Source organism: Montipora foliosa, chromosome 14 (assembly GCF_036669935.1).
Source record: "Montipora foliosa isolate CH-2021 chromosome 14, ASM3666993v2, whole genome shotgun sequence".
Taxonomy (NCBI): Eukaryota; Metazoa; Cnidaria; class Anthozoa; order Scleractinia; family Acroporidae; genus Montipora; species Montipora foliosa.
This window is the reverse complement of record NC_090882.1, coordinates 18,107,476-18,123,342: the sequence shown is the minus strand read 5'-3', so window position 1 is coordinate 18,123,342 and position 15,867 is coordinate 18,107,476. Positions and strand designations below refer to the sequence as shown.

Below are 15,867 nucleotides of genomic sequence, written 5' to 3'. Positions count from 1 at the left end.
AAACTTCATGTTTTCTTCACCTCTTGAGGATGTTACAGACCGGTATAAACACGGTATATGTTGTGATACCACCTCGTGTGAACGCGATAAGTGCTTTTACACTAGTCCTATCAATAATCATCGTGTACAGTACTCAACAGAATTCACCACATTTTTCTGATGAGCGAATGGCCGTTTTAGTAGTGGAGAAGCATTATCCGTCTAGATGAACTATCTTTCGTTGCGCGACTGGAACGACGCACAAGGGAACATTATTCATCCAAACGGATAATACGTCTTGTGCCCGTCTTTATACGAGTAACGCATAACCAGACAAGGAAAGAAGCAGACTAACAACAATTTTTATAAAAGTGACGACACATTTGAAATTAAAGACATGTTTCGGTCGTGCAACGACCATCTTCAGTTGAAAGTAGAATTAATTTGAAGTTAATTAATTCTACTTTCAACTGAAGATGGTCGTTGCACGACCGAAACATGTCTTTAATTTCAAATGTGTCGTCACTTTTATAAAAATAACCAGACAAGCAACAAATGTTTGCTAAAGTTCGTTCATACGGATAATGCATCGTATGTAGCTCGTCCCGTCTTTACACTGGACGAATAACACGAGAGACACATAATAAGCAACTTTCACGATAGCGTTATTTGACTACAACTACCAGAATTCAGTTTGTTTTTCTTTTGTTATTTAAAATTTGTATTCCCAGCGGGGTAAAAATAACAATAGCTCTAATTAGCATGAGACAAGCAAAACCTGTAGGATTCTGGTACAAATCAGAAGTGAAACCAAAACCCATCGTGGCTCGCGCGTTCACATTTTCCCGCGCTTTGTGTCGGCTAGGTGTAATTACTTCAAGTTTTGATTGGTTTACTGAGTTGTCTCCGTCCTTTTTGATTGGCCAAAGTAATTACTTTGGTTTTGGTTTTACGACACTCGATTGAAACTCGCTATGCGTCTTCAGCATAAAAACGGCCAATGACGAATGCATAAACAAGTTATAGCGTGCAATACGCAAGTGCTATAGAAACACAGCAATGGAGTCATTTTGATCAGCATTATAATAACTTGCTTGCGCATTTCATGATTTGTGGCTACTCGTGATGTTGTGAAAGTTCTCTACTTGCAACTCGGCTACGGCAATTTTGAGAACTTTGAAAGTATCACCCGTGCCTATTACTGAATCACGAAACATACTCGGGTACATTCGATTTCTTATACATATCCGCAAACATGTCTTCGTTTCAGTCTTGATGGTGGACCCTGTAAATGTCACCAATATCACAGCAAGTTCATCAAGCGTAGGTTTGTCTTGGAAGCCACCAGAGTTGATGGAACCAATCGCCGAATATCGCTTGGAAGTCGTTGATCTTCTAAGAGGAGTGCGGCGTAACCTTACCTTTAATTCTTCCACGACAAATGTAAACTTGGGTTTCTTGAAACCGTTTACGAGTTATGAATTTCAAGTTTTTGGTTCTACAAGCACCTGGGAGGGAAAAATTACAGATACAATCAGCGTGACTACGCAGGAAGACGGTACGTTTGGGCAAAAATTGCTCTGTCTTCGAAAACCACCCGAAGTTTCTGATTGCCCCATTTTTTTCTGCAGCTTTAAACTTGCCAAATGCGCGTTTGTACATGTCTTAGTCTCTTCATATTATAAGACTGACTTGGTGAAATAGCCAGAACTGGAAAGTGCAATATTTGAAGAAGGGCTCGATCTAAATATTTTAATCGAAAGCAGTCTTCCGATAATTCAAAATCCGTATTGTCATGTCACTTGCATGAGCAATCAATGTCTTTAGTAGTGGTATTTCATATTTTTTTTCTTGCGACTTAGCTCCAAGTCAACCTCCAAGAAACTTTACTTTTCAACGCTCGACTTCTTCGGAACTGACGCTTAAATGGACACCAGTGCATCAGTTCTTTATCAATGGAAAGCTTCGTGGATACAAAGTCAAATACAAGAAAACTGAATCTCTAAGCGCCACCTGGACAACCCTTGTCATTAATGTCAATGAAACTCAACGATCTCGTCGAAAAAGGAGTGTAGCGGACGAAGCGATGACCTTTAATTTGGAAGGTCTAGAGGCGTATACGAACTATACTGTCCTAGTATTGGCTTTTACAATTAAAGATGGTGTACCAACGTTGGCAACAAACTTCACCACTGCACAAGATGGTATGTAAAGTGGCCAATATATTTATATTGATTTGCATTAATTTGATTTGATTTCATTTATGCACGACCCCACAAGCTATATCCAGCTTTAAACATTATCGTGTGAAAATAAAGTTCTATTTTTATTATTATTAACTTCTTACTAACCGAGCGCGAGGGCCGTACTGGGGAATATTGGCCCGAGGTCGTGGCAGTACGGACCGAGCGTAGCGAGGTCCGTACAAAAACTGCCGAGGGCCAATATTCCCCAGTACCGCTCGAGCTAGCTCGGTTAGTAAGTAGTCTATTATATGGCTTTTTAATTACCTTTTGCTTTGTTTTTGCAAGCCCGTAATCGGCCCGTGGGCATTACGGGAGAATAATGCCCTACAATTCAGTCACAATTAGCCAATCAGAGCGCGCGTTATATCGGCTACAAACACGAGCCATATAATAGTACTACGTAACACCTGCTTTTGTTATGAAATACTAAAGGCGTGTTCACATTAGTCCTCGATTCTGATCGAATTATAATCGAATTAAATACGAAATGGGTAATTACAGCCTCTGATTATAATTGGATCATAATTTCTTCAAACAACCTCAAGGGCGCAACGTTCACGATAGCGCCATTTGACTACAACTACTAGAATTCAGTTTGCTTTCTTCTCTTATTTAAATTTTTTATTCCCTGCGGGGTAAAAGTAACAATAGCTCTAATTAGCATGAGGCAAGCAAAAGCTGAAGGATTCTGGGACTTGCAGTCAAATGGCGTCATCATGCAAATGTAGTATCACATTGCGTAATAGGCCTGCCATTTTACAGTTTACAGTTTTCTCAGCGACCTAGCCTATGAATGGCTGCGAGGCTGTCGTTGACCTTGTATTGATACAGACCTTAATGCTTTTCTCGTGTAAATTGTGTTTTGTAATTCTAATTAGTCTACGTTGACAATAGAAAAGCGCAAAGGTTTGTATCAAAGCAGGGTAACCCGCAGCCTCAATTCCATTCTTAGGCCAGGTAACTTAGCTACAACTGTAAAATGGTCTATTGAACAAAATGGCGAACACGTGGTGGTATAAGCTGACGAAACTTCTAATTGCTTTATGGAGGGAAGATTTGGATTTATCTTCTATTCTCGTTAGCTATCCTTGGTTCTCTTCTCGCCTCAAGCATGGTGATGATAATCGTGGCAGCCCCACGATATGGCGCCATTTTGTTTCACATTGCGAGGTTACCCTGCCAATTGTATTTGAATTTTCGCAGATGTGAATAGAACCATAATTGAATAAAATTGAATGGCGTATGATAGCCTGATATATACTTCAGTTGATCATAATCAACGTTGAGTGTCCACACGCGCTACACGCTTTACACTGGCTGAGAATTAACTGTGGTTATCAACGAGGGGTTTGACGTCTCCAGGTAAAAATGGTACAAAGTAAACCGCATTAAAACTCTGATTTCGTTTCCGAGATTTGCAATTTACAACCTTTCCCAGAATTATCATTGCTCTTTTCACCATAATCTAGCACCGAATCACGCTCCAGTGAACATCACGGCCTACAACACAAGCTCTACGAGAATTAAGGTGACGTGGCAGCCAATCCCCCCAAGTCACGTGAATGGAATCCTCATAGGATACTGCGTAAAATATCGAAGAGCTGACAAAGTAAACGAGAACATTTCCATGGTATTGGTAAATAGCACCACAATGAGTGTAGAACTGAGCGGGTTGAGGAAGTACAAGCTGTATTCGATCGAGGTCTCCGGAAGAACCGCTGTTGGATTCGGAAACTACTCTGATGCTCTGTTTGTTCATACTGACCAAGACGGTGCGTTTTGAACGGTAGTAGTGTTACTGTAGTAACTAACGTAAGGTTCTTAGGCTTTTAAGATAATGCACATCAGTTTGGTCCTAATCCACTGGAACCGGCATTATTTCTTTAGAAGTGATGCTAGTTTTTTTGTATTCACCGTCTGTGAAGTGTTCATCGTAATTTTGCCTGATTAGTCATTCTTTCATTCGTTTAAAAGGTGCACAAGTCTTCAGTCCCCAACCACTCTTGAGGCTTATTTTTTTTATTGTGCTATTTCTCTGACTACAATTAACATGTCGTATGATGACCCAGGAGGGTCACAGTCCAGTTTTAATTTTGTGAGTCGTCACCAGTTCTCTCGTAAATCACAGATCACAGGTCATTGTTTTACCAATACAGAAAGTATCCTAAACCTTAGGAATTAGGCCTAAACAAAAGCTTTTAGGCAGAAGGTTAGCTTTTATGAATGTTTAGGATACTTTCTGTATTGATAAAACAATGACCGGTGACCTGTGACCTGTGAGAGAACTGGTGACGACTCACTAAATTAAAACTGGACTGTGACCCTTCTGGGCCATCGTAATGTCGAAATAGTTATTGCTCAACCCACGCGCATGTTGGGGCTTGCATAGTCAAGGATACCAAAGCAAGGCGTGCTGTACGACTGAAGTTTTTATAATTCTCAAGGTATCGCCTGAAGAAGTCTGGTCGTGTCGAAGGAGCCCTTGACCAGGAGCCTAAAACTTAATTGTATTTTTGGAACGGCGTTTTTACAGACCGAGTTATTCTCGTTTTTCACATGACGTCACGGCCGCCATGTTGGAGCCCCGACCAAATACTACGACTGAATTCAGCTCTATTTTTGTGCAAACGTTTTGTTTTGTTTTCGTTGAAAACCATGGCTGTTGATTACGTGAGTGAAAACCAACAATTTTTTAGATTGATTTTCCCGCGAAACCAGACCTTTCCAGCTAATCACAAATCTTGCATGACAAATTATTTCCCATGGGATAAAAAATGGTCACTGGTATAGACCCTTTGTATATATGACACCTAAATTTGAATAACAGTACTTTGTACATCCTTAGCCTCGCCCTTATGTTTCTAGACAAAGGATTTTTCACATGAATGCGAGGCTTAGGATGTACATTGCCATTTATGCAAGTGGTCTATACTCGTGCAATACAAATCATATTTAAGAACTCGTCTAAAAATAGCTTGATCTGTGAGAATGCCGTTTCATAGACCTAATATAGGTGGTTTGTAACCAATATCTGGAGACACAGGTAACAATGCAGCAATGTACAATTGCTGGTGGACGAACAAAAGAAGCTAATGAGACATCTTTTGTTTTCGTCCACCAACATGGCGCCGATGACGTCACGTGAAAACCACCTATTGTGGACTCGTGAGTGTCTCTAGTTTTTTTCTGAGTATTAAGTAACCTGCTTTATTTTACATGATTTTTTTTTAGTTCCCGATGATCCACCAAGTAACATAAGGGCAATCGGAACTGAACCAACAGTGATTAAAGCTTACTGGCTTCCGGTGTGGAAGGAAACCAGGAATGGCGTTTGTCTTGGATACAAGTTGGATTTACTCGATTCTTCTGGTCACAAAATACGCAACTACACTCTCGGTGCTTCTGTGCTCTCTCTTGAGATCACTGGTCTAGAGGTCTGGACCAATTACAGCATCAAAATGGCTGCTTTCACCATGGCAGGAGTGGGGAAATGGAGCGACGCAATACTAGTAGATACAACAGAAGAAAGTAAGCCATATATGATCACCCTACCCCAGGCGTTGGAAGGCTGGATAGCACTATCCATTGGATAATTCCTTGTCAAGTAGATATTAATTTGAATTTGAAGGGATTTATGATGCGTGGCGTTATTCACCATTTAAACAACCGAGGCCCGATGTTTTGTTAGGAACATAAACCCTAAAGACATGTTCATTTTGTAAACCGCCAAGGGTAAAAAATACATCCCCAATAAAAATATTGAAAAAAATGTGTGTTTGTCGATGATGACTTACGGCATACTCGGAAAAAAATATACTTACTTCCGACATGAGTTGGCTCACTTGGTCGAGGTAAGCGCACGAAAAGAACAGGATCAGGAAGAGCAGGAAGAATCTCTTTTACTCTCCCTATTCTTCTCTCTCGCTACAGTCATCATCGAAAAAATACATCTCCTTTTTATTTACCGGGGTTAACAGTTACCACCTCTTTCGTCACAATAGCAAAAATGCACCAATGGGCCCTTTGCAACATAGTGATCACGTGATACAAAAATTGCCATGTTGTAACGCAAATTGCGCGCTGGGATATCTAAAAGAAAGCACGTTAATCCAAATTTTCTTTGTTTTAGATGTTCCAGTGGGCAATTTGCGTTCCAATATGGCGATTTTTGTACCATGTGATCACTATCCTGCAAAGGGCCCATTGTTATTTGAACTCCCACCAACCTCGTTACCAGGACCACTTCCTTGACTTCTGGGCTAAGACAAGGGAGAGGTCCTGGGAATGAGGTTGATCTCCCACGAGTCCAGTGGTAGAGCATACGAACCATTAATGGAAAGTGGTAGGTTCAACTTCTTCAAAGAAGCACCCGGGCTTTTTCCAAGCATCCCCGAGTCAACATCTAATATATCTCTGTCTGTGTCGTTGGTGTAACCATTGCCTTTCTCTTGTGTTTAATGTACAGCTCCAAACAAACCCCCAGCCAATCTAACAGGATATGCCAAGAATTCAACCTCAATATCTGTAAAATGGGATCCACTTGTCTTACCAAACATCCGAGGAGTTCTTCGTGGCTATGCTGTGTATTATAAAGAAGCGCCAAACTCAGTTCATCCAAGCATGCTAAAAAACATAACGGTTGACATGTCGGTTACATACGCCCTTCTCATCAATTTGCACAAGTATACAGAGTACTTCATCTGGGTAACGGCATTCACAACTCAAAACGGAGAGATGAGTCAATCCATATCTGTAAAGACAATCGAGGACGGTGAGTTTTTTCACTTTCTCACTTGGTCTCTGTTCCTTTTAAACAAGGTTTCCTCTGAGATGATAACTGACATGAAACCACTGCCAGTTCACATCGGTCTCTTTCGGAATCCTCTCAGCTGTTCAATCAAGCTCAGCTCCGACTGTTAAAGCTTATTTCGGTCGGTGGACGGATATGAATCTTTCAGACCAGTAAGAGAGTTTTCCCTAGTTTGCTTTGCAAGAAAACTTTGGAACAAACCTATCTTTTGCACGTGGAGGAGCATGTCAGCGGTATGATGTGCGCAAAAGTTACTAGACTGCTCACCAGGTCTCATGTTAGTACGTGATATAGTGCGAAGTCGCAATGGGCCATTTCCGAGTTGCTGTTTGTCTCGGTTTCGAAGTGAGTCTTGGTGCTCAACTATTGAAAGGAAAATGAGTTTGATTTGCATAAGAATACGCAACTCATTTCCATTTGAATGGTTGTGCACCAGGACTCGCTTTGAAACTGAAGCATGCAACAACTCGGAAATGGACTATTGGTAAATTCCTAGGTCATGGTTTCTAGTCCCGTTCAAGCCTGAACTTTATGTCAGTCTTCCTATGCAGCTAATTCGTGAATGAATAACAGCGCAGGTCATACCTTAGCTAATCGGTAACACTTTCAATCCTTTCCAGTTCCCGACCGTCCGCCATCCTTCATCACGTATTCGTCACCAAGCTCCACAACCGTTCTGCTTAACTGGGGTTCAGTCCCTCCAAGGTTCAAGAACGGTATCATAAGAGGCTTTAAAATTGAGTACCAGGAAAAGAAGCCCAATGCAATGGTGGAGGCTAGAGAGCGCATGCTCGTGAACTGGGTGTTCCTTGACAATCTTCAAAAGTTTACAGTGTATACTGTGCGTGTGCGCGCTTTTACTGTTCTAGGATACGGACCAGCGATTAATACAACTATCATCACAAATCAAGATGGTGAGCAACTCGTTTGGTCCATATGGGCATAATTTTCTTCTTTTTTTGCAGATTAAATCAGTAAAATCATTAATTTATCAAAATTTTACAATAGGATGTTGAAAACTTGGGCATTTTTACAAGAGGGGAAATCGGTGAATACTAGCCGAAGAAAACGCTTTGCTGATTAGAGAGTAAAGGTGCAAGCTGTTTTTCAAATTCGTCTGTATCCAAAATAAAATTGGTCCAAACTTGTCTATGCCGACAAGGAGCAGGCGTTGCTCAGTTGGTCAGTGTGCGGCTTTCGGAGCAAGATGTCGCCGGTTCGATTCTCGGTGACTTCAGCGTCTTTTGCGACTTTCCTCTGATCCGTGTAGCTATAGCTTTAAATATCCGTAAAACGGAGCACAGACAGAGGGAGGGAGGGGGGGGGGGGGGTAAAGGGCGCACCGTCGGCTTCCATTGATACTAGTTGCGTAACTGAAGGAACTCCCAACGTTAAATAAAATGCCTTTACTTTGCTTTACTTTAGTTTGCTTTGCTATGCTTTGTTGGAGGCGCAATTGTGCTCCGATATCCGTTATGTCCACAAAAATGGAACTGATTTGATTCACGCCCGTATAGGCCTCGTCAAATGTTACCATACCTCTCTTCACTTGCGTCCAGAAAATGCGATTTAAACTTCCTCAAATTTTACTATTTAAGAAAACATAGACATGGATAACTCGAATCTAAAATCAACCCTACCGCCAACTGAGTCGTTTTACGGAGGGAGAAAATAGGGAACTTAAGCAAGGACGAAAAGACGACTTTGATTAGCAAAACAATAGCTTTGCCGTAAGATACGCACGTGCGTTTCACATTTTGAGACATTTCTTTCCAGTTTTTTTTTTCCGTCGTCCTGCCAACCGTGTGAAATGATCAAATGTGAGGTTCTGTGAGGGACGAGAAGATCTGACGATGAATTTTCAATTTTCTCTCCGAACATGCCGAACGAGTCGGAGCAATGGGAAAATTGTCCTGATAACGGCAAGTAATACTTTTAATATAACGTTGTCGTAGCCGTCCTCGTGGTCTTTGCTTAAGCTCCTTAGAGTGTTTTAAACTTTGGCGTTAATCTATTCAGGCGCAGTTCTCAAAATGTGTGAATGAACTTAATAAATCCACCGTAATCGTTCTCTTTGTGGGAGGCGCGGTGGCCTCATGGTTAGTGTGCTCGACACCGGATCGAGTGGTCTGGGTTCGGGTCCTGGCCGGGGACATTGTGTTGTGTTCTTGGGCAAGACACTTTACTCTCACGGTGCCTCTCTCCACCCAGGTGAATAAATGGGTACTGGCGTAATGCTGGGGGTAACCCTGCGATGGACTAGCATCCCATTCAGGGGGGAGTAGAAATACTCCTAGTCGCTTCATGCTACAGAAACCGGAGATAAGCGCCGACCTGATGAGCCTTCTGGCTCGAAGCAGAGACTTTTACCTTTAATCGTTCACTTTCAAGTTCCCAGCAAACCACCGCAAAGCATCACTGCAGAAAGCCACGTTACCTTGACGACCATTCCCGTCCGCTGGACAGAAATCAATTCACGCCACATCCACGGAGTGTTGCTTGGTTACAAGGTCAGGTACCAGGTCATCGCTGTTGGCCAGGAAAAAATTGAAGATCAACCAATCACAGAAATCAGAGTAAATTCATCTACCCTTTCATTGGTGTTAGGGAATCTTGAGGTGTTTACTTTATATCGCATTGACGTGGTGGGATACACGATCGTGGGGGATGGTCCATCAGCCTGGATTAATGCAGGTCTGTTTTCGATAATCCTCTCTGTTTTCTTTTCGAACGATGGTGTTGACAAATGATCAGAGTTTCGGGTCCTTTGAGTCAATGTTTCCATCTCCAGGGGCCTGTTTCTCGAAAGTCCCGAAAACTTTTCGGGCCCGAAAAGCCGTTTGTGAAACTGCCAATCGCTTGTTTTGGAAACCCGATCTTTTAACATGTTTTCAAGGCAACAAAATTCAAAATGACTGTGAACCTTGACTACTTAAATTTTCTCCCTTTTTGAGATACAAAAGGAATTGTGACACCCGAAAATGGCCCGTACTGACTTGGTCATGACATAATATGTACGAGACTAACTTGCCCTTGCCAGGATAGACATGAACGAGACTGACTCAATGTCGTCAGACATAACTTGCACAAGGGATGTCGTTTCTGGTCTCACAAGGACAATTTTGGATGTACAATTTGCCATTACCACTTCGTCAACTCGTGCAAGAGTCCACGAAAAAGGCATTAAAACAAACACATTTTTCTGGTCCTTAATCACGCTAACATAGCTACGTTTTTTTTTTTGAAATTGTGAATGTATAGTTTTAAACCTAGTCGTAGAAGGGTTTCCGTTAATTGCTTTAAGCATAAAAGGCTTGATTTGTACCAACCACTTGTTTACTTATCATGCACAGAGACTTGTCGTTGTTATAAACGCTTTACCACAAGCTGGTACGCCTTCCAACCGTATGTCCAGTCGTCAAAAAACGGCACTCCAAGTGGCCTTATTCCACCAATCTTGAGCAAGCTGGTAGTCACATGCTGTAAAACGTGTAAATCACATGGAACATCTTACGTGGACTTAAACTCAAATGGGTTTGACCAGTCAGCGAAGCTGCCCAATTCGCGCAGGCTCAAGTCAAGCATCGCGGATCCCACCGACTTTTTCTTCCCTGTTTATGGTTTTAAAGACCAGTCACACTTCGCGGAAGAGTTTGGTTATCATGGTCTGGTGGAGTCACCTGGAATGGCGTACATTGTGAATCCAAACTCGCATGATGACATGCCTAATGCAGTGTTGATGAAGGTCGTATCATGCTGGCCAGCGGTGGTGCTTGTATTCATGATAACCTATGTAGCAGGCCTAATCATTTGGTCAGTGGTAAGACAAGACATTCAGCGTTATCTCTGTATCGTAATGCATGCGCATGCATGCCTCCATATAGAAAGCCCATCTCTCGTTCTTTTTTTTTTTTGCAGTTGTCTGCTGTCATTTTAATTTTTTTCATTGTTATGAAAAATATCACAAACACGGCTAGGTTTTGCAAAGAGCTTATTTGTGAATGGCAAGGTTGTGTTGATAAATGAAATATTCTGCTAAGAGTCTTGAGAATCACATTGACATGAGACAAGCCCAGAGCGGGCAAAGTAGAATGAAAAGTGGACTTCGCAAAAATCTGGCAGTTCATGAAAAGGAGAATGGACCAAGTGTTCTTTGCAGGGGACTGGACCCGAACGCATGATATGGTTCCCGCATCTCAATAAAATGGCAGATGACTGCCTTGCTTTTAAGTGACTTAGGTAAAACGAAATTTTAATGTTTTCCCGTTTAACTCGCCTTTTCGCAAATTTTAGCAAATTTGCCTTTTCTCTAATAAAAACGAATTGCTCGAAAATTTGGGCGAACCAACTTAAACCACTGTTCTAAGAATGCAGAAGATCCATCGGGGTTGTTTAAAAACACGCAATTAAACCTCTCGTGTTATTTTTGGACAGGAATCTCAAAACAATTCACGGGACTTTCCTGAGTCCTTCATCCTGGGAGCACCAGAAGGATTTTATTGGGCTTTTGTTTCCATGACAACTGTTGGGTAAGTTTGACTTCTTTCCAGAATGACCCGACATGAGTTTTTCCTGGCAAGCAAGCAAGCAAGCATGCATGATTTCATTTTTGTTTCCTGAATCTGGAAATAAATTGAAGCTCGTTAAAACTGTCAGGAGCCTACGAAAAGGAGCGACAAACACAGGTAAATTCTAAAGTTAATTTTTTGTGCACCCTGTGATGTTTTCAAAGAAATAGCACAATAACTGCTAAGCCAACAATGCACAGCGGGAGAAGCCGTTCTAGAACAGATCTTCAAGAAACGACAACTCAAATGGAGAAAAATATAGTTGTACGCTACAAATCAATGACTCCATATTATGTTTGATGGTTTGTGTTCTCGTCTTTGCTACAAACAGTAGTTAAGTTTCTTGATTTTTAAGTCTAACGAATTAACAGCAATGAGGTGACGGGATCATTGAAGGAAGTTTGGTTTAATAGCCTTAATGGCAATGACATATTTAAAAAAAGAAACGCATCTCTGTGTTTCTTCTTCGCAGATATGGCGACCGCGCCCCGATCTCATTTGTTGGAAGACTTCTTGCCGTTGTTGTCATTCTATATGGATTGGTGATCTTTGGACTTGTGAATAGCTTCATGGCGACATCCCTTACAAGCGTCACACTGGACACAGACTACAAAATTTACGGTGCAAAGGTCACCGACGCCTGTGCATGAACCATGGATATTAATAATAATAATAATAATAATAATAATAATAAACTTTAAGTTGGTCGCGGCAGTCAACATGCAATTAGGAGTTTTCTCTTTACCCCAAAGAAAACAAAAATCATAAAAGTTAAGTATTTGAAACCGTCGCCGACCTGTGACGGTGCGATTGTGACCTTTTTAGGAAAAACACATTTAACCAGTCAGTCGGGGAGTTATAGATTTTTTAGCCTTTTTTCATATTTTAGGTCGCAGCGATCGAGGATTCACCTGAATACAGAATGGGAATACGGAAAAATGCAAGGATGGATACAGGTATTTGTTGTTTTCGTTGGAAAAACAACTGCAAAGGAGTTTTCTTAGCTCGACATGACTTCGTAGTGCTTCTAAAAAGTGATAATTTGCGAATAAAACAGTAAAATTTGTTTGCAACAGAGATCGTAACGATTTAAACATGAAGAGATTGGGTACAGTTCGAGTTCAGTTAAAGGCTTGGGACTTAAATTTGCGTTTGCGTCGGAGACCATAATTTCTTGTGTCCATAACCTTGTGAAGTTATTCCTTATTCATCGTCGGAGAGCACAATAATATCTGTGCAATCCGACAAAAATTGCAAGGGCCCTTCTTCAACCATTGTTACGTTTTTTATTGTCTCTTCAAGATCAGGAGTACCACACTTTTGAAGATATCTACACAGCTCTACGGAAACGGAGGGTCATCGGTGCTTTAATAGACACGTACAGTGCAGGAAGCAGCAAAGAGAGATTTGAACAGGAACATCTTCGATTAAATAAAATTCTGGATTATTCATCCACGTATGGAGTGGTAATGGGTAAAGAGGCCAAGAAGCTGAGAAAATGTTTCAAGGCTTACACTCAACATGGCTTTGCCAACGAAATCGCACGTCTTATTCAGGAGAACACAAAACAGTTAAAGGTACAAGTTCAACTATGAGATAAAAAATTGTTGGGTTACTTGAGCACACCCCCTTCCTAATTCTTACCCTCCAAGCTCCCCTTTCCCGATAGCTTGGCTTGGAAACAAGAACAGAGATAACTGTGCTTAGCGCGGTTTCAAGGAAGCCAAGAACGCGATTATTTCATCGGTAAGTACGATCTCACGACTTATGTCTTCCGTTTCTCAGAGGTCCTTATCCTAAAATCTATTCGAAAACCTCAATTGGCTTGAAGAGTTTTGTATGAAACTATAGAAATGTGCGTGTTCCTAACAGGAATCGGACCATGACTTGCCGATTACTGGCTCGAATGCTCCACTAATACTAATACAACACTGATAGAGCTTCAGTAGACCCGCTTACGGTTTGGCTGTAGGGCGTTCCCAAAGGCTGTTCCTTCAAGATTATAATTCAGAAACATTACAATTAATTGCAATTACGTTTCGTGTTTTTGAACATCTTGTTTGGCACCTGAAAAGTTTAGGGTGGCGAAAAACCTGCCGCTGTGGACTTTGGTCTGACCTATGCCGTTGGAACAACGCACGGTCTCCCGTACTAGAGTTCAGGGAATGTCTTATGGCAGGAACCCATGACCCGGAGCCTACAACTCTACTGTGTTCGTGTAACGGCGTTTTCACAGACCGATTTATTTTTAGATTGAATTTCCCGCGAATGAGACTCCCACAGGAGCCCAATGACCAATTTCAAGAAATTAAGCTGACGTCATAGGGTCACCGAACCGGAACTGCCTTTGTGTTTTTTACCTAATTCGCGCGAAGGGCTAGTCTAAAAATAAACCTACTTGTGAAAACGCCGTTTCACAGACGCTGTATGGAAGTTGCACGCTCCAGATGGGCTCCTGCTTATGGTCATATGATGACCTGTAGAAGGTAATTCTTTTTCCGACATTCACCCTCAGTACGAAGTAAAATAGTTGATTTTTTAATAGTTTCTAGTAAAAATAACTTTATCTTGTAGGAGCCCCCCGACTCACTCCCAGTTGAGAAGTCAACAGGTATCTTTGATAGTCAGAGCACTGTATTTCAAAGAACCTTTCTCATAGCCACTACGGTATTGGCAGCTTTCACGTTGGTTGGTATCATCTATGAAGTCAAACGACGCTTGAGAGCGCGATCCCTGACTTATCCATGGCAACTCAGTAAGTTGTAAGCATGCAGTTAACAGTCAGTATTTGTATTGCATTGCTGTTGCTAAATATCCGCTCATTATATCCTTAAATGTATTGAAAGTTCCACCTGCGAGCATTCTAAACCATTCCCCTCATCAGAGCCACTTTCTCTGCTCTTAGTCATACAAAAAAGACAATTTTCTGCCTCAAAGTCCCCGCGGTTTTCAAGCACTGTATGTCGCGAGGGTAACAAGGCAAACAAGGCGAAAAGGGCCGGAAAGCAGCGGTTGGTATCCATTTGCAAATCTATGTTCTAAGAAAGCCGGATTTGTGTCTGCTGTTTCAATTAATCCCGTTCATTGCCTTTATCAGATTCAAGAAAGGCGTTGTTAGTTGAAATGAGAGAGATGGTGGAAGATTTCAATAACAACATAATGACGATATGGGAAACATTGACGTCGAGACACAAGCAAGAGAGGAAAAACTTTGTAAAAGGTCTGAGGAGAAATGCGAAGACAAAGTATCTGTGGATCGGAAAAACATAACTGGGCAGCTGTGCTTAAGAAAACCACCACCTCAAGTGTAATTAACGCGTTATAATCTTATGTCTACAAAGAACAACCTGCCCGTTCAGTTACAAGCATCTCAGATGGTAGGCGCCTGCTTTATGTAAAATATATCTTAGTTAACTTATGCCCGTTACTTGCTGCTAAATTGCTAGAATTGTATTTGTAGAAAACAAGTTGAATAAAAAGTGTTTATAAAGCCAGCTTGTCTTGCCCTATTCTAAATCTCAAAGCAATGAAAACAATCGGGCTCGACTAGTCTTTACATACTATTCTCTTTATTTTGTTTCATTAAAAAAGAAACAACTACTGGTCACACGAGTGAATTCCTTTCTATTCGCATTCTCCATCATCTTTCCCTAATAAACTATTTCCCCATCCCATAATGCAATACGTTTTGGGGATTCCTTACACAAAAACAATTAACAATTATTCTGCGAAGGCGAGGTGACTATCGGTAAATAAAAACCTTGACTTCGTCTCGGTTTTTATTCACCGATATCCACCGAGCCTGAAGTGAATAATTGTCGCTCCTGCCGTGAGCGAGCCAGAAGTGAACGAACGAGGCAGCTCTGTAATCGCGAGAACACATTTTTCCTCCAAACGCCAGGGATTGTGGTCAAAGGCACAAGGAATTGTGGTTATGCGCGAATGGAGGAATTTAGATGCGCAGTACGATTGCTCTGCTCAGTTTTTCATTTCGTCTCTCGTATCCTAATAAAACTGCAGATAGTTTCACTGTCACACAACAAAAGAATAAATTCGAAATCGTTCAGTGAAAAAGGCCAAGAACTTGGAATGTTGTAGGAAACAAATCCTTTAACCACCTCTGCAATTCTCAGGTCTATGCGGTACATCGTCTCTCAGTTATTTGTCGAAGTGTTTCATGCAACTTTATAGAGTTTTGTATGGAGACGTCATGTGGTCCAAGAACATGGTGGCTGGTAATCAACGAAAACATCTGGAGTTCATT

The 15,867-nt window shown here is 41.4% G+C and overlaps 1 protein-coding gene across 1 annotated transcript in view; it reads left to right on the top strand.

The window, feature by feature from the left end:
• The window catches only part of LOC137984479 (uncharacterized), a 40,132-nt gene extending 25,003 nt beyond the window's left edge, over positions 1-15,129 (top strand). Inside the window, exons 22-35 of the mRNA XM_068831650.1 lie at positions 1,250-1,537; positions 1,842-2,183; positions 3,695-3,997; positions 5,457-5,753; positions 6,691-6,996; positions 7,656-7,949; positions 9,427-9,729; positions 10,389-10,855; positions 11,470-11,564; positions 12,076-12,232; positions 12,493-12,559; positions 12,906-13,180; positions 14,178-14,358; positions 14,701-15,129. Of these exons, the coding sequence (XP_068687751.1) occupies positions 1,250-1,537; positions 1,842-2,183; positions 3,695-3,997; positions 5,457-5,753; positions 6,691-6,996; positions 7,656-7,949; positions 9,427-9,729; positions 10,389-10,855; positions 11,470-11,564; positions 12,076-12,232; positions 12,493-12,559; positions 12,906-13,180; positions 14,178-14,358; positions 14,701-14,873 (3,548 nt within the window). The 3' untranslated portion in view covers positions 14,874-15,129. The remainder of the gene's footprint in view (positions 1-1,249; positions 1,538-1,841; positions 2,184-3,694; positions 3,998-5,456; positions 5,754-6,690; positions 6,997-7,655; positions 7,950-9,426; positions 9,730-10,388; positions 10,856-11,469; positions 11,565-12,075; positions 12,233-12,492; positions 12,560-12,905; positions 13,181-14,177; positions 14,359-14,700) is intronic.
• Positions 15,130-15,867: the final 738 nt, after the last annotated feature.